General features: G+C 41.2%; 1 protein-coding gene across 3 annotated transcripts in view; it reads left to right on the top strand.

Annotated features, from left to right (window-relative positions):
* The window catches only part of LOC101164187 (ladderlectin), a 38,917-nt gene extending 20,173 nt beyond the window's left edge, over positions 1-18,744 (top strand). The window contains exons 1-6 of one of the 3 annotated variants that reach the window (XM_011487192.3): positions 16,619-16,822; positions 16,891-16,923; positions 17,697-17,806; positions 17,886-18,020; positions 18,095-18,206; positions 18,383-18,744. In XM_011487192.3, coding sequence (XP_011485494.1) covers positions 16,753-16,822; positions 16,891-16,923; positions 17,697-17,806; positions 17,886-18,020; positions 18,095-18,206; positions 18,383-18,465 — 543 coding nt within the window. In that variant the 5' untranslated portion in view covers positions 16,619-16,752 and the 3' untranslated portion in view covers positions 18,466-18,744. Of the gene's footprint in view, positions 1-16,618; positions 16,823-16,890; positions 16,924-17,696; positions 17,807-17,885; positions 18,021-18,094; positions 18,215-18,382 lie in introns of those variants that run through there. The other 2 variants (XM_020711562.2, XM_023948888.1) reach the window with 2 other exon arrangements.

Below are 18,744 nucleotides of genomic sequence, written 5' to 3'. Positions count from 1 at the left end.
GTGGGTCATTTGGTACCGGGCCGTACAGAAAAAATAAAATAACTTACATTACTTCCTTTTTTTAATTTCAGAATCTGAAAGATGTTTTATTTTGAAAAATTGCCCGAATCTCTGTTCCATCCGTCTATGTTACTCTTGGTGCAGGCCAATTCGCTCTTTTTCGATCACGTGATAGGATACCGCTAAAATAAAACCCAGGAACTAGCAAAATTAATAAAAAACAAACGTCTGGAAAGTTTCTTTGCCAAGTGGAAAAGGCCCAGCCAGGAGACAGAAGAGGCGCCTTCCACTTCCAAAAAAAGAAAGCTGCATTTAATAGACAGTGTCAGGAGTCCTACTTAAAATACGGATTAATCCCAACGGGAGATTCCCTCCAACCATTCAGCATTGTGGTGAGTCGCATTTCCATGCCCTTATTTTGAACGTTACCATAGTAACCAGAGAGTGTTGTGGGCAGAGAGGACGTTGCTAATTGCCATAATTCATGTTTAATATTATGTTTAGAAAATACCACAGTTTTCATGCAGGTCATATCATATCACTCTGTTGCACTGTAGTGTTGGTCACGTTTGGTCTGCTGTCGGAGTTCCACAGGCTGCAGGGGTTACTCTCTGGGCTGGCAACATAGGGAATAATGGGAATCAATCGCCTTTGTCTGCTTTGGTCAAAATAGGGTTGAGCACGGGTGTTTCTTTTTGCTTACGGGTCCTTTCATCTGGCAGTTATGTTGTTTCACCCATAGTTATTTCTTCCTGTTGTGTTTACTTCTTTTTAGCACCATGAGTGTAGGAAGGGGAGGGGATGATGACACCTGTGTGATGTACAATGTTTAGCGAGTCTAAGTAAAAGCACAGAGTATGTCTTATCACGTGTCTTTTCCTCTATTGTAGCGTTGCTACAGTAGTAGTCTGCCACACATTAAATGCTGGTTCCTGAGAATTTTGTCAGACATCAAAACGGTCCGTGGCGCATTAAGGTTGGGGACCGCTGTTGTAGTGGATTGAGTTGAACTGGGCGGCTGTTGGGTCGCGTTCTAAGTTCCGGAGTTCATTGAACGTATCAAGCAAAGATCCTGATTGGCTCTCAGTTCTGTCCCTCAGCCTGTCGTTGGGGAGTTTGGAACAATGGGGTTCAGCTATGGGCCGAATAAGGAAATAGGAGGGCTGTTGCGGGAGCGGGGGGAATAAAAAGTTTGGGGAGCGCTCTTGGTGTGAGTTACAGCCTGCAGTAACTAGAATAAAGAACCTTAAAAAAGGTTAAGTGTCTGTGCCTCAGTGTGGGAAAGGGACACTACAATATTGTCTGGCTCTCACGAAATGACATTTGAAAATATGTGGTGTTTATGGCCCTCTCGGCCAAAAAGGTTCCCGACCCCTGGGTTAAACCAGAGAAATGCACTCTCTCTTAAAATTAGAATAATTAATAAATGGTATCTTTTCACACAAACTATACTCTGTCTGACACTTCGTTACAGTTTACTGATTTATTCTTCTCTATGATTCTTGGTGGTTGCAGGTCTGGATTTGATCTAAAACCTGACTTGATGCATCTGTTATTCTCACGGTGGTTTCCTCACCAAATGTTAACTTTTATTATTAATCAGGGGAGGTACACACCTACGTCAGGTCCTTACTTGTTGCTCAGTTTTAACTAAAACAATCAGGCTAAAACGTTTCTCCATTTTTAATTATAATACTTTTGCTTTTAGCACCCCCTTCCCTTTTTTACATGTTACAGAAAAGCCTCCTTCTTTTTCAATTAAAGAGTTTTTGTCACTTACACTCTCTAAATAGTATGTAAATTAAAATGAAAAGTATTACTCTGGAAAATAGCCTCAGACACCATCCATCTGTCAGGGTTTGGCAGGTTCCTGTCCCTCTGTCTCCCTCTCCTGGTCGTTGCTGATGGCGCTATCTTCTGACCTTTTCTGTTTTTCATTTTTGTCTCCACAGGTGAACTGGATTAATGGTGGGGGGCTCCTGAAACCCACCTCCATCTGCTCTGGCTCTATTAATCACTGTTTTATTTACCAGCACCTACCTGCCAGTCCAACTAACGCCTAGTGCTATTGAGCCCACACCTGGTCAGATGTTACTCTGACCTCTGAAAATTTAGTAAATCTACTTCTTCTTACAGCCTGATCAACCCTTGATTACCTTTACCTTTTAGACAGGATTGTCAACCACCAATACCAATTTCTGAATTTCACCACCTTCCTTTACACGATTTGCTTGTTTTACATCATGCAGCTTCCTCCTCTTTCCAACATGACAAGATCATAAAATTTTCTAAAACAGGCTGAGAAATGTGGGCCTCTCTGGTACTGTTCTGAACTGGTTCTATTGTTCTCTCAAAGATTGTACGGGTACATGCACTTCAAAAGTCCATAAATCCACTGTGAGGTTACCCAAGGATCAATTTAAGGCCCACTAGTTTTTCATCTATTTCTGCTGCCACTTGAGGGTGTCATCAAGAGGGATGTTGTTTGTTTACATAGTTACGCTGATGACACACAACTTTACATTGGTGTGTCTCTTGAGGAGGAAGACTCAGTTAACACACTTATAAACTGCAGTTTAGACATTGAGTCATGGATGGCAGAGAACGTCTTACATCTCAAGCAGGACAAAACAGAGGTTTTAGTGATCGGTTCTGAAGACAAGACAGAGATAATTTCATCAAAACTAAAAAAAAAAAACTCCTCAGAAACCTCATGTCAGTAACTGGTGGTGTAGGACTTAAAATGTAGGAGACCAGGCTTGGTGACTGAAACTGAACCATGACTAAACCCAGAGAGCAACAACAGAGTGACAAAGCAGACACTTATAAAAGGTGAAGGCAATTAACCCTTGTGCTATCTTAGATGACCCCACCCATACATTGACGTGTCCTCCCTACCATGACAAAGGTGGATAAAGGTGGAAAGATTTCATGTAATCCATGGACACCAGTGAAGATCACAAATCATTGAAGAAAAAAGGTTCAGAGCACTGTCTAGTGGGTCTAGATGACCCCAATGGTAAAGTGCATAGGATAGCACAAGGGTTACCTGACACCTGGAATTGGTGTGACTGACAGGGCAACTCAGAACATGACCAACAACATAAAAACCAATCAAAACCACTAAATCCTTACAGAACTCCTCCCCAAAAGCGCAAATTCCAGATGCCCAAAACATCTGAGACGAGGGTACCAGGAGGAACAAAACCAAAATGAATTCTGAAAACAGGCACGAAGAGGAGCAGTCCCAATGACTCTTCCCAGGAACAGGAAACATGGCCAAGGGGGATGAAGGGCGACCATCCTCAGGGACATGGAACATGAAGTGTAGCCCCGGCGATCCCCCTCAGAAACTGATTGGGTGGACATGACACGAGTATGGCTGAAGGAAAACCCATCTGGTGTGGCGTAGAATGGAACGGTGTGGCAGAAAACCCTGCAGCAAAAAGTCCCTGCATTATGGGTCCTTCAACATCAGTTCAAGACAACTTGGGGTTATTTTTGACTCTGTTGTACTCCACAAAAACAGGACTGCATCATCTTTCAAACATTGACCGTTCCTCTTTCTTGCTGGTAGGGAGGCCCTACTGCATGCTTTCTTTCTAGTAGAATATTGAGACTCCCTGCTCTCGTGTTTTCCTACAAAGAGGATTTCAAACCTTCACCTTCTGCAGAATTCAGCACCACGCGTGCTAATGAGGACCGGGGGCAGGAATACATTTCACCAATTTTAAATTGGTTCCCTGAAGTTCTTTGATTGGTTTATGAATGTTTTTATGGTCTTTGGGGCATCACATTCATCTGGCATAATTTTACAGTATTAGCCCTCATTGACTTTGATGTCCTCTGGTGCAAGCCTCTAAAACTTACATTGAGGCTTTATTCAGTTATTTTGGATCTTACCTGCAGACCAGCCTCAGAGAGCCTCAAGGATGCAGACACTGGTCATGTCTGGCTGCTTGATGCTTGATCAGGTGGTGTCGTCCTCTATGATCATGAGTGGGTCGGTCACTGGCGGTGACAGATCCCCAAAATATCATCCTCACATCAGCAACATCCAGATGTCCATTTCGGTTTCAATTTATGATTTATTTGTGATCTATTTATTGATTATCTTTGAAAGGGTTTAGGGCATTCTGGTTTTTTTTTTATAATTCCACTGCAAACAGTTTTGAACCTGTAAAGCGCTTTGCAGTACTGTTCTAGGAAAAGTCATGTAAAAGCAGTTTGATTTGATTAGATGTAATGTTTAGCTCCTGCCACCAGGGGGCAGTAACGCATGTATTTACAATCCAAAGAGAAAAGACCAAAAATGTTGAAGACTGTTGAGTCTTTCTCTTTCTAACTGTTGTTCTTCATTAATGAGTTTAACAACAGAGTAATAGTTACAAACTAAATAGAACTAAATGAAAGGTAAAATGTTTGCAGTGCAAAAGTAGATGTTCTCAGTGACCCAGAAGAAGGTTTGCAAGGCATGTTTGATGTCTGTTTATGTCATTGTTTGTTCATTAGAATGTTCAGGCCTTTCATGGCATCTTCAGTCATCACTGTGTGTGAAAACATGCGATAATCCGTTTACCGGAAAAGAAAGTCAATTCCATGAGTGGATCTTGAAATGGAGCGGCTCTGGAAATATCCAGTGTAGTCCTCAGACACGGCGAAAAACAGCAGGTGTATCCCTCGCTGCACCCGGCGTCATCAGTAGCTCCGCCCCCTTGTAGACACCGTTGACTTCTTCAAGGCGCATGCTGCCTCTCCTTATTTACAAATGGCTGTTTAAAACAGTTGCACATGTCTATAAAAGCAGTCTCACACTATGCAGCCATGGTCATAACATTCATATTGGCATAAGAAACATATATTTTGCCCTTCCAGGAATTTTTAGCAACATTTGTTAGAGCTGCTCAACATGTTTTTTGTGGCAGTGTCACAGTACGAACTCTTTCTGTGGGGTAGCGGGGATATCATCTCCAGTGCACTCAGCTTCTGATGGAGGCTTAATTAGCCTAAAAGTCACTTCATCTTCACCAGCTTCAGACAAAACATCCAGTTGACATTGTTAGGGCTTGAGTTTAAAGATTTAACGTACTGATTTAGTTTTCAGTATTTTGTAGTGAAAAATAGAAAAATGTTTAGGTTTAAAAAAGTAAAAAGGTTTAAGTTACCACACCTTTAACTGAACAGTACTGCAAAATGTATTTATATTTTTTCTAATGCAATATAAATGTGAACTTAAATCACTGTGTGTAATCAAGAACAATTACTTGTCTTGATTAAACTAATATTACATCTAGTTCCTGTTAACTGTGAAACACTAAATATGAACTATATACAGGTAACTTGGCATAGATAAATAGATAAGAAGAAAAGAAAAAAATAAATTATCTCAGTCCTTTTGATTAAAGAGTAACTAAAAATATTTTATTTCTTACTGCAGTCTCTTCTTTAAATAATAATATTCAGAGTCCTTGATGCAACATTCATCTTTGGGAACCTGGAGTTGTTTTGTGTTGTGCATTTGGCCGTCAAAGGGTGGCGCTGTTGTCCCTCTCGACCCTTGCGCTGGCCCCGTCTCGTCTAACCTCTCGGAGCAGAAGAGTTCTCCCTGTAGCACCCTGCAGGAATTATCGTGAGGTTTTAAAATAGGTTTTTTTTTGCTCATCACAACCCGTCAGAACTGGCTGCAAAATAAAAACATCAAAATTGATTTTACAGCTTACAACATATAAAACTTAAATTAGACAAAATAAAAGCACACAAACCTCGTTGGCTGACATCCATGAGGGGCTAATTGCTCATTTGGCTGGAGATTTCCTTTTCACTTACTGAATAAACTCAATAAACAAATGGTTACATCGTTGATTCTATTAAATTTTTCTATTAAATTCTACTGATCTTACCTGAGATCTTTACGTGTCTGCAGCAGTGCAATGATAGCAGTGTGAGCAGTTCAAGGACCTCTGTTTTTAGGAACTTTTATTAGACTTTGTTTCACAAACTTTGACCACTAGATAGCACAAAGTAAAATACAAAGTAGAGTAACAAATGAAATACATAAATATTTGGGACTGTTACAATATCTATCACATTTTGTGTTTCTAATTCTTATTAACTGAGCTATTTTAACATGAACCTTTTTGTACATAAAGTTGCAAATGCTGTTTTACGACCCGCAGAAGCTTTGTGGCCCCCCTTTCACACTTTACTCCAAACTTTTATGACAAAAGGAATCAGCTAAAATAGAGAAGCTCTAGATTTCAGCGCGTCCACATTAAGATGAAAAATAAAACTATATTTAGTTATGGATTTTTTAAAACCCAGAAGTTTAAATTTTTAAACTTTAGAAACTTCTTGAAAGTTAAGACTAAAGACTGATTTGAAAGAGAGCTGCTAACTAATTTAAATCTTTGATAGACCAACGTCATCATCAGACAGATCTTCATCTTGACTGGGCTGTTTCTAACCAAACGTCTTGTAAATTTGATGATTCATTTTGAATAATTTATTAAAATAATTTATCAACCTCTGCCATCGTCTTCAAACGGCTGCAGAAGCTGTGAAACTGAAAAAAGTAACAGTCATGGAGGACCTCACCTTCGTCGTTCTGTAGTTCTGACATTCTGAGAGCGACAGCATCCTGATCTGTTTCCTGTGGAGGGAAAAACAGGAAGAGAAAAGGGAATGTTCAGACCTGAATACAAAGCAAGACTTACAGTTTGAACTGAGAACGCATTAATCCTCACAAAGGGAACAAAAGGACACAGATGGAAGCAATGAATATTTAACAAAGTAAATTTTTGTTGGATACCAACCTGTTTCTGTGCTTTTTGGAACATTTCTGGACGTCTGTTCCCAAAAGTAGATCCCATGAGAGGACCTACAGGAGATAAGGAGAAAGGAATTGACAAGCAGTGATAGGTTCCGGAGGATCGACAACAGGTCTTTTAAAAATGTGTCACATGGCCATTACAAACAGTCAGGGCCAAAAGTTTTGAGAATGGCATAAATATTTGAAACTGTAAAAGTTGCTGCTTAATTTTTTTATAATGGCAATTTGCATTAAACGTCACAAAGTTATGAAGAGTGATCAGATGAATTGCATAGTCCTTCTTTGCCATGAAGGACTTTAATCTTGAATAAACCTTTCCACTGCATTTCATTGCTGTCATTAACCCTTATGTGGTGTTCGGGTCTGTGGGACCCGTTTTCATTTTTTATCAAAAGAAAAATGATACGATTAATTAATTTTTCAAACTCAGACTGGCCTTGGCTCATTTTCTGTGAAAAACAGATATCAGAATACATTTTTAATGACCACACACCGTATACCCCCCCCCAACACATTTCTATTACATATAAGATGTTTGGGTCCACTGGACCCGGGGCTAATAGAAGTGTGGAAATTGATGTTTTATGTACCTACACTCTGTCCTCTACCTGTCTGGGCCTGCTGTGTGTGTGTGGGTGTGTGTGTGTGTGGGTGGGTGTGTGTGTGTGTGACCAGTGAGAAAGAGAGAGAGAGGGAGTGGCAGAGAGAGAAAGATTCACTGTAAATGTGAGTTCTGTTTCTGCACAAGGTTGCAACATTGTTAGAATAATTCAAGAATCAACTCTGTTTGCTCTCGTTCTCCCGCACATTTGACATTTAACCATTTGACTTTCTTGCGGGAATCTTTAATATCTCGCTCGTTATCTGCTACAAATTGGAGGCGGGACACTATAAATATAGCTTTGCCAGTGTGGTTTCTTATCACAACTGATCAAAATGGCCAAAAGACTTTCTGCGCAGAGTTGATTTTAGAAGAGAGAGACGTTTTTGATGATGATGTAGAGGGAGACGATTCAGAAGAGGAGGTTTCAGAATTTGAGGATCACATTTCTGAAAATTCAGAGTCTGACAGTGACTCTGAAGAAGATGATTAGATTTGGGCGGCCGTGGTGCAGCGGTAGGGCGGTCGACCCATGATCGTACGATTGCAGGTTCAATTCCCGCCTTGCACGCCCATGAGTCGAAGTGTCCTTGGGCAAGACACTGAACCCCACCTTGCCTCTGGTGGTAGGCGGGCGCCTGTGCTTGGCAGTGGAGCCGCCACCAGAGTGTGAATGTGTGAGTGAATGTGTGTGTGTGAGTGGGTGAATGGGTCTGTGACTGTAAAGCGCTTTGTCCTTGTTGGAAGAAAGTATACGCAATTTACCATTTAGATTGAGCATCAGCCAGTTCCAAAACGAAGCCATCAGCACCCAGCCACAGGACCAGGCTGTCAGCAGCCAGGACCATGTGTTGTATAGGCTAGAGGCTAGAAGGCCATGTGTTCAATGGGGCTGATGTGTTGTCTTGACTAATAGGTTTACTCTATGTGTTCAGCTTGTGTTGTGCACCTGAATGGGTTCAGTTTCTGTGTTCAAATAAATAAAAGTCAGTAGTTTTGAAAAACCTTGCTTCACTTGAAAATTTGTTTCCACTCATCTTGATTTTAATTGATTTTCTTTATCACGTTTTAAATAATGAGTTATGAATGTGATCTAACAAAGGTAAAGGGCAAATATTAACCAAATATACGGCTTGTAATTGGATGAGGTAAACATCTGTGGAGTATTTTAACATCAAAGTGTTTGATTGTGAGGCATTAAAAACCACAACATGCAACGGGTCCACCAGACCCACGAACACTGGCTGAGTAACAACAATATGAACACCACACAAGGGTTAAAGAATCAGAATCAGAAATACTTTATTGATCCCACACATGGGAAATTTGTTTGTCACCATAGCAACTGACAGCAGAGGGAAAAAAAGACTAAGAATAATATAAAAAAAACAAGAACAAAGAAAATGTAGCATGAATGCAAACAACAAGGTAGTATAATTTAAAAAGCTATTTACAGAACAGTGCAGGTAAAAAGATGTGCAAAAGACATGTGCAAAATAGAAAAAAAAGAAATAAATAGTTAATAAAAATGTGCAAAGGTTATCTTTTACATAGTGAGTTGTTGTACAGGGTTATTGCATTTGGTATGAATGATTTCTGGTACTGGGCAGTTTTGGAGCGGAGCTGTCTGAGCCTCCAGAGAAGGAGCTCCGCTGTTTGTCCAGAACAGGGTGGAGAGGATGCTCTGGGTTGTCCATGATTGAAAGGAGTCTGTTCAGGGACCTCCTCTCCATCACTGCTTCAAATGTGTCCTGTTTGCAGCCAATGACAGAACCCGCCTTCCTGATCAGCTTGTTCAGTCTGTTGGTGTCACTGACTGCAATGCTGCTTCCCCAGCAGACCACAGAGGAAAACAAGGTGTTGGCTACCACAGACTGGTAGAAGATCCCCAGCATCTTGCTGCACACATCAAATGACCTCAGCTTCTTTAGGAAGTAGAATCTGCTGCAGGCCTTCTTGTACACAGCAGTGCTGTGGTTCCTCCAGCTCAGTCTGCTGTTGATAGTCACACCCAGGTATTTATACTCCTCCACCACCTCCACATCCCTGCCCAGGATGCAGAGGGGCTGTAAGACTGTCCCTTTCCTCTGGAAGTCCATCACCATCTCCCTGGTCTTGTCCACATTGAGCAGCAGGTGATTCTCTCCAGCCCACTCCACAAATCCGTCCACCAGCCTCCTCCTCCCGTCCATCGCTTATACACCCCACAACCACAGAGTCATCAGAGAATTTCTGTAGGTGACATGACTCTGAGTTGTGCCAAAAATCTCAGACAGCGTCAGACAGGACGCCGCCCAGTCGGACAAACTGTGGCCTGTCTGTCAGGTAGTCAGTGATCCAGGAGACGGTGGACGCACCAGCACCCATCAGCCTCAGCTTATCACCCAGTGAAGAAGCCTGGATGGTGTTAAAGGCACTGGAGAAGTCATAGAAGGTGATTCTCACCAGGCCTAAAGGACCTGCTGAGATCATTTCAGTAATCTTCTTGTTAACTCAGGTAGGTATGTGGACAAGCACAAGGCTGGAGATCATGATGTCAGGCTGATTGGGTTAGAATGGCAGATTTGACATGTTAAAAGTTTGAAATCACTGTTCTTCCATTGGTAACCATGGTGACCTGCAAAGAAACGCGTGCAGCTTCATTGAGTTGCATTAAAATGGCTTCAAGAGCGAGGATGTTGTTGCAACTAGAATTGCACCTAAATCAACAATTCATAGGATGATCAAAAACTTCAAGGAAAGAGGTTCAATTCCTGTTAAGAAGCCTTCAGGGCATCCAAAAAAGTCAAGCAAGTGCCAGGATTGTCTCCTAAAGAGGATTCAGCTGTGGGATGGGAGTGCCACCGGTGCAGAAGTTTCTCAGGAAAGGCAGCAGGCAGGTGTGAGCACGTCTGCACGCACAGTGAGGTTAAGACTTTTCGAAAATGGCCTGGTTTCAAGAAGGGCAGCAAAGAAGCCATTCCTCTCCAAAAAAACATCACTGACAGATTGATCTTCTGCAAAAAGTATGGCCAATGAACTCCTAAAGACTGTGGTAAAGTCAGATTCTCCCATGATGCCTCTTTCCGAGTGTTTGGGGCATCTGGGAAAAGGCTTGTCCTGAGAAGAAAAGGTGAGTGCTACCATCAGTCCCGTGTCATGCCAACAGTAAAGCATCCAGAGTCCATTCTTGTGTGGGGTTGCTTCTCATCCAAGGGAGTGGGCTTACTCACCATTTGGCCCAAAAACACAGCCATGAATAAAGAACGGTGCTAGAACACATCCAACGGCAGCTTCTACCAACAATCCAACAACAGTCCAACAATGCATTTTCCAGGACAATGGAGCACCGTGTCATAAGGCTAAAGTGAAAACTAAGAGGCTCGAGGACCAAAACGTTGATATTTTGGGTCCAGGGCCGGGAAAGTCCCCAGATCTTAATCCCATTGAGAACTTGTAGCCACTAATTCTGACAAACTCCAAGAAGTGATTCTGAAAGATTAGGTTGCTGTCAGTCAGGATTTGGTCCAGAAGTTGATGGAGTGCATGCCCAGTCGAATTGCAGAGGTCCTTAAAACAAAGGGCCAACACTGCAAACACTGACTCTTTGCATAAATGTCATGTCATTGACGATAAAAGCCTCAGAAACGTATAAAGTGCTTGTTATTATATTTAGGTACATCATAGAAACAAATGAAGCAAGATCTAAAAGGAGTTTAGTAGCAAACTTTGTGAAAACTAATATTTGTGTCACTCTCAAACTTTTCACCTTGACTGTACATTTTGCGTATAATGCACAGAGGAAAATTTGTCAGACCTGAATATTTGTGAAAAAACTGAGAAAAGCCGTAGTCTTCACGTGCAAATATCCCAGATCCATCACAAATGGACCAAGTTAAAACCACAGAAGTACCATACGCGAAGAAAAATCAGCGTAGATTATTGAGCTGTTTATGTGTAATTCATTTGTGGTTCAAGCGTCAATTTTGTACTTTTAATGTGATATGTGCGCCATATACATGATATAAAAGTTATACATCTGTGGTACATGCATGAAGACTCCATTTGACATATGTGGAATGATCATGGAAAGTCACAAATTTGTGTATGCATCTTGCGAAAAGCACACACACCTACATGACATTCACATACTAATTGTGTCTAATCTATGTTAAATATGTCTAAACTGCGTAATTCTCAAATAAAAAAGCATTTTAAACAGAAAAACAAAAACAAAAAACGAATTCACATATAGACCCGTCGGTCAAAACCCTTGAAGGACATCTGCACACATGGACGAATGATGAATACAAGAAACACTTCTGAAAAGTATATTACGCATGTATCACAAAATGTCATACCTGGAAAATGAGTAAAATGTACGTAGTAGCTGTGCGACACGGTCTTAAGCCACTCTTTGAAGTGAATGATTGGAGCCAGCTCATGTCTAAAGTTGATTTTGCCCCACGCTCACAACCTTTTAATTCAATTCAATTTTATTTATATGGCCCAAATTCACAACAATAGTCGTCTTGATGGGCTTTATACCGGTAATTGTAAAGTAAACATACAATCAAAAAGGATCATATATGCATAGAATTCAATAGGAAAATACTAAAATGAAACAACAATCAGACTAAGCCAAACTGGACATCCCTGCCCTTAGACCCCCCTTCGCGGTAAGGAAAAACTCCTAAAAAAAATGATTCCGGAAAAAAAGAAGAAACCTCAGGGGTGCCCACTTGAAGAAGAGATCCTCCCCCAGGACGGACAGGCGATTTACCAGAACTCATAGAGAAAAATTAACTTATCTAAATCCACAACTACATATTTAAAGTCCAGCAGACGAGCTTCATCCAGATGTAGTTGGGGGGGACGGCCGGGGGTGCGAGTTGAGCCGGAGACAGGATCCATAGCCAGGTGTAGAAGCAGTGGTAGAGGCGAGGTACACGGCCAGGAACTGGAGCACGGATGAGCCAACTGGAATCTGGAAGCACTCCCACTCCCCAGGAGGGGAGAGGGAAAGAGGGACAATACACGAATCACTGCACCAAACAGAGGCATGGAGAACTAAATGATAAATGATGATCAAAAATAGAAAAGAGAGGAAGGGTAGAAGTAGATGAGAAAAGAGGACAGAACCCAAGTGCACCATAGTTACCCCAGCTTCAAACTTCTAGCAGCCTACCTACAACAAATAGTTATAATTATTAAGCTTAATTTAAACATATTAACATTAAGTTAAATAATCTCTGAATACTAACTAGTCTGACAATAAGCCTGTCCAAATAGGAATGTTTTCAGTCTAACTTTGAAAGTAGAAACTGAGTCGGCCTCTCTTACATGAGCTGGGAGTTTATTCCATAAGACAGGGGCTTGGTGGCTAAACGCTCTACCTCCAACCGTACTTTTACTAATTCTAGGAACCACAAGCAGTCCTGCATTTTGCGAGCGAAGTGTTCTGATTGGATGGTAAGGGACTATGAGGTCCTTAATATAGGACGGGGCCAGTCCATGTAAGGCCTTATAGGTTAACAGGAGGATCTTGAACTTGATTCTAGAATCAACTGGGAGCCAATGGAGCGAAACTAACACAGGAGTGATGTGATCTCTTCTGCTAGTTCCAGCTAACAATCTAGCTGCTGCGTTCTGAACAAGCTGGAGACTTCTTAAGGAACTCTTAGGACACGCTGCTAACAAGGAGTTACAGTAATCCAGCCTCGACGTAACAAATGCATGGATGAGTTTTTCAGCATCACTCTTAGAAAGTATATTTCTGATCTTAGCAATATTCTGCACGTGAAAAAAGGCAGTTCTACACGCCTGAGATATGTGAGCCTTAAATGATAAATCCTGGTCAAATAAAACCCCAAGGTTTCTAACTGTGGAATTGGAGGCTATACTTATGCCATCCAGGGAGACTATCTGAGCAGACAGAGCATCTCTGAGGTTTTTAGGACCAAGTATAATGACCTCAGTTTTTTCTGGGTTCAAGAGGAGGTAATTAATTGTCATCCAGGTCTTGATGTCTCTTTTACACTGACCAAAAATATAAAGGCAACACTCCCATTTTTTATGGTATGAACTCAAAGATGTGAAACATTTTCCACATACACAAAATAACCAGTTCTCTGAAATATTGTTCACAAATCTGTCTAAATCTGTGATAGTGAGCACTTCTCCTTTGCCAAGACAATCCATCACACCTCACAGGTGTGCCATATCAAGATGCTGATTAGACAGCCTGATTATTGCACAGGTGTGCCTTAGACTGGCCAAAAGAAAAGGCCACTCTGAAATCTTCAGTTGCATCTCACAGCACAATGCCACAGATGTCACAAGTTTTGAGGGAGCGTGCAATTGGCATGCTGATAGCAGGAATGTCCACCAGAGCTGTTGCTAGGGAATTGAGTGTCCATTTCTCCACCAAACGCCGTCTCCAAAAGGCGTTTCCGAGAATTTGGCAGCACATCCAACCGGCCTCACAACCGCAGACCACGTGTAACCACACCAGCCCAAGACCTCCATATCCAGCATGTCCACCTCAAGATCGTCTGAGACCAGCCACTCGGACAGCTGCTGAAACAATTGGTTAGCATAACCACAGAATTTCTGCACAAACTGTCAGAAACCATCTCAGGGAAGCTCATCTGCATGCTCGTCGTCCTCATCGAGGTCTCAACCTCATTCCAGTTCGTCGTCGTAACCGACTTGAGTGGGCAAATGCTCACATGCGATGGCGTCTGGCATGTTGGAGAGGTGTTCTCTTCACGGATGAATCCCGGTTTACACGGTTCAGGGCAGATGGCAGACAGCGTGTGTGGCGTCGTGTGGGTGAGCGGTTTTCTGATGTCAATGTTGTGGATCGAGTAGCCCATGGTGGTGGTGGGGTTATGGTATGGGCAGGCATACAGTATGTTATAGGCAAAGAACACAGGTGCATTTCATTGATGGCATTTTGAATGCACAGAGATACCGTGACGAGATCCTGGGGCACATTGTTGTGCCGTACATCCAACAACATCACCTCATGTTGCAGCATAATAATGCACGGTCCCATGTTGCAAGGATCTGTACACAATTCTTGGAAGCTGAAAACATCCCAGTTCTTGCATGGCCAGCATGCTCACCGGACATGTCACCCATTGAGCATGTTTGGGATGCTCTGGATCGGCGTATAGGACAGCGTGTTCCAGTTCCTGCCAATATCCAGCAACTTCGCACAGCCATTGAAGAAGAGTGGACCAACATTCCACAGGCCACAATAGACAACCTGATCAACTCCATGCCAAGGAGATCTGTCGCACTTCATGAGGCAAATGGTGGTCACACCAGATACTGACTGGTTGTCTGAGTCCCCTGACCCCCTCAATAAAACAAAACTGAAGATTTCAGAGTGGCCTTTTCTTGTGGCCAGTCTAAGGCACACCTGTGCAATAATCATGCTGTCTAATCAGCATCTTGATATGGCAAACCTGTGAGGTGGGATGGATTGTCTTGGCAAAGGAGAAGTGCTCACTATCACAGATTTAGACAGATTTGTGAACATGTCTATTTGTTGTCTGTTTGTATAAGATTTGTGAACATTCAGAGAACTGGTTATTTTGTGTGTGTGGAAGATTTTTCACATCTTTGAGATCATACCATAAAAAATGGGAGCAATAACAAAAGTGTTGCGTTTATATTTTTGGTCAGTGTAGGTTGTTCACTAGGCTTCATTTCCTGTAAGTTCTTTACTTTACAAATCAAAGATCACTTCATGATACTTGTCAATGCAGCATGGATTTCCCAGATTTTGAATTAGAGATTATCTACTGATTTGAAAGCTGTTTTTCCGATTATTATCTGATCGATCGGCTGGGTAGCTCAGTTGGCAAGACCCTTAACCTACCTGTGAATGTGCATGAATATTCCCGGTGATGGTCAGAGGGGCCGTTGGCAGCCATACCTCTGTCAGTCTGCCCCAGGGCAGCAGTATCTTACCATCACCAAGTATTAATGATGAGTGAATGAATAATGCACACACTGTAAGCGATTTGAGCTTCTGGAAAGGTGCAGATGATTATTATTACTATTACGACTTTCATTCTGTGTTTGTATAAGTTCCACTGATCCAACACTATATCCATGTTCAATTCTCAACAGTAAAACATTTGAATCTGCTCCACTGATATAAAGGACAGGGGTCCATTAATTCTTGTGGGCCCGTCACCCTTAGTAGTCTCTAAACTTACCAATGATATCAGTTGTTCATAGTAATGTAGGAATGGCCCCCCAACACACACTAGCTGAGTTTCCATTTAAACAAATGTCACAGTTCCAAAACTCATAATTGTGATAACCCTTTAAAAAGATTCTTTCAACTTTGTACAGATTAGTGGAGCTTTGTCTGTTTTTTTTAATAACTTTTTCACATAGTTTGACTTTGTTTTTGATTATTACATTTTATCTTATCTTGATATGTTTATATACATGGGTTTATTGATATAATTTAAAATGATCTAAATATTTGTTGTTTTCACAGTTAAAAAAGAAGACTTCATTTTCAAGGACTCAGGGGGGGACAAACTACTCAACCCAGGGGTGGCAGGACAGACCACTCCCTAAAAAGCCAGGGGGAGAGGGTGACAGGCCAGAGATGTAATGGAGGTAATATAAACTAGTCATGACACAGACTCCCCATGCAACGTGAGGGAGACGCAGCGCAGACAAACCAGTGTAAATCCGGCGTTATGTGCTGTGTTGGTGTTTAAGTAGACATTTAAAAGCTTTAACACCAGAAATGTCACAGGTAACGGCAGAATAACACAAACTCTTTGAACTACCGTACTTCTTCAACCGTTTACGTAAATAACACTAAATCCAACAAATATTCCATAAATGGTTGAAGGGTTTTTATGGTAATTCAAAGAAAGTCAACATTGGAGCTAAAGCCTACACAGAAACATATACGGTATATTGGTTTATTGTCCTCATGGAATTGTCAAAGTTGATGAAACCTTACAGACCGTTTTTTATGTTCTATTGAGTGAACTCGGCTGAAAACCTCCTGTTCAGCATCGTCATGGTACCATTTCAGTTAGAGTTTGCTTCAACTGTTTCTTGAAAATGAGAAACTCACTTTCTACCCGTATGATGCTTCTGTGGTCAGACATGAGGATGATAAGTCTGAATCAGCCTCTTATCTTCTTCTGTTTGCTTTGTAGTAGTTCCTCAGTCAGTCAACGATGAGGAGATAAGGAGCTGTATAAACCAGCCAGGCTTCCTTCAGAGCTAAGCAGCAGGTTGGACCTAGAGAGACAGAGCCTCTGGGATTGGAACCAACCGACACCTCGACTCCTTGATGATGGCGATGATGAAGTTGGCTGTGCTTGTTCTCGTTTGTGCCGCCGTAGCTCAGACCGTAGCTGATGGTTGGTATTTCTCTTAATGCTCCAAATGTATAAAAACAAACTCATTGAAATCTGTTGACTCTTTCCAGCTCCTCAGGCAGCTTCCTCTGAACCAGCTGAAGGTCAGTGGTGGTTTTTATTAAACCCTTCAAGACACTTTAACCCTCACATGCATGACTTATAATACAATCTTAACAAAATTAAGTTTTTATTAAATTTTAGTATTACAAAATAAGGTTTTTAGGAAATAAATGTATATCTTTAAATTCTACAAGATATATTTACCTGTCCACTTAAATGTACTTCATACAGTTTTGTACAGTAGAAAAAAAAAGTTAATCTTATGGCAATTTGTAGGTATAATTGTAGATAGCATAAAATATGGTATTGTGCTGTAATAGTGGTTCCTCTATCTCTTTAGGTTGACTTATACATAGAGACAATGTCTCTGAATGGAGAACAGTGTAACAAAAGTAACAGTCATGAACTCAGCATCAGTCATTCCAGGATCTGGCATTACATCGTATCTGAATTACTATTTCTAAACTGATCATTTTCTTTTGGCTTAATATCGTATATTTCATATATGTTCTATCAAAGCTGTACACCATAGTAACCTCCATGCATGAAGGGGTTAAAGACTTTTGGAAATATGAGCAGACGTTAGAGTGTTCTGCAAGTACGGAACTGCAGAAATGTTTTTTTTAACATGTCAATAGGATCAAATCAGGAATCAGATCAAAGGAACTAGTTCCTCAGTGATTCCTGCTGTTTTGGAGGCGTTTGTGCCAAAAATCTTTCATCATGAATTCTTTGATTAAAAAATGAATCAACTTTAATACATGTGATTGATAAATATCATGCTTTCTATAACTTCCCAATACTTCCTTTAAAGATAACGTGGTGTTGGAAAAGAAACGTCTAATTTTCCATAATTACTGGACTGTAATGCGCGGTCGCCGCTTCCGTTACTTTTCAAGCCCAAAGACTTGGGCTCAAGCTGAGGTAAGATGGGTTTATTGATTTAATTAAATCCTGAAAGTGGTTGATTTTTGACTTATCTTTGCTGTAATCTGTCATGTAGAGTTTCTGCCGGTCCATTGGGGCCAACCTGGCCTCGGTTAGAAACCGCTTTGAGAACTACAAACTCCTGCGGCTGATAAAGAAGAAACAAGGCCGTTTCACACCAACTTGGATCGGAGGCTCTGATGCTCAGACGGTATGAACATACTCAACATACTTGGATTTTCTGGTTGTTTTTACCATTTATGACCAAAACATTTCTGTTTGCAGAATGGTGTTTGGTTTTGGAGTGATGGGAGCAACTACCAGTACACCAACTGGTGTCCCAATGAGCCCAACAATTACCATGGCCGCCAGCACTGCTTGCAAATGAATTTTTCATGTAAATGACTTTTTATATATAACCAAATTGATGACAAAATCTATATTAATACAGTTCCACAAGAGTTGAAACATATCTAATTGTATGTCAAATACCCTAAAAAAATGAAATCAAGAAAGTATGATTCATCACAGTAAACCAAAGTTAATGACCATTTTTCATTCTAATCACTGCAGACCGAAGATGCTGGGATGATGTGGAGTGCTGGGAACGCAGACCCTTCATCTGTGTCAAGAGAAGGTGGAGAATTCTGGGATGAAGACGCCTGTTAAGCTTGACGGATTCCTGCTTTTTTCTCTCTGCTTGTGTGGGTTGATCAGTTCCACACCAGTTCTGAAAACTCCATCAAGTACTTCAGCTCTGTCGCTTCAGAGACAGAAGCAGCCACTCACAATGCTGCTGGATGATCTCTGCACTCTTGTGAAAGTTTTTTGAAACAAATTTCACATCTAAGTCAACTGGTCTTTTTTCTTGGTAGTTTTTTTCTTTTCTTTTAGCAAATCTCAATTTCATGCAATTAAAAAGTTGGTGAAGACCA

The sequence above is a fragment of the Oryzias latipes genome, chromosome 18 (assembly GCF_002234675.1).
Source record: "Oryzias latipes chromosome 18, ASM223467v1".
Classification (NCBI taxonomy): Eukaryota; Metazoa; Chordata; class Actinopteri; order Beloniformes; family Adrianichthyidae; genus Oryzias; species Oryzias latipes.
Note: the sequence above shows the minus strand (reverse complement) of the source record. Positions and strands in the feature narration are given on the sequence as shown.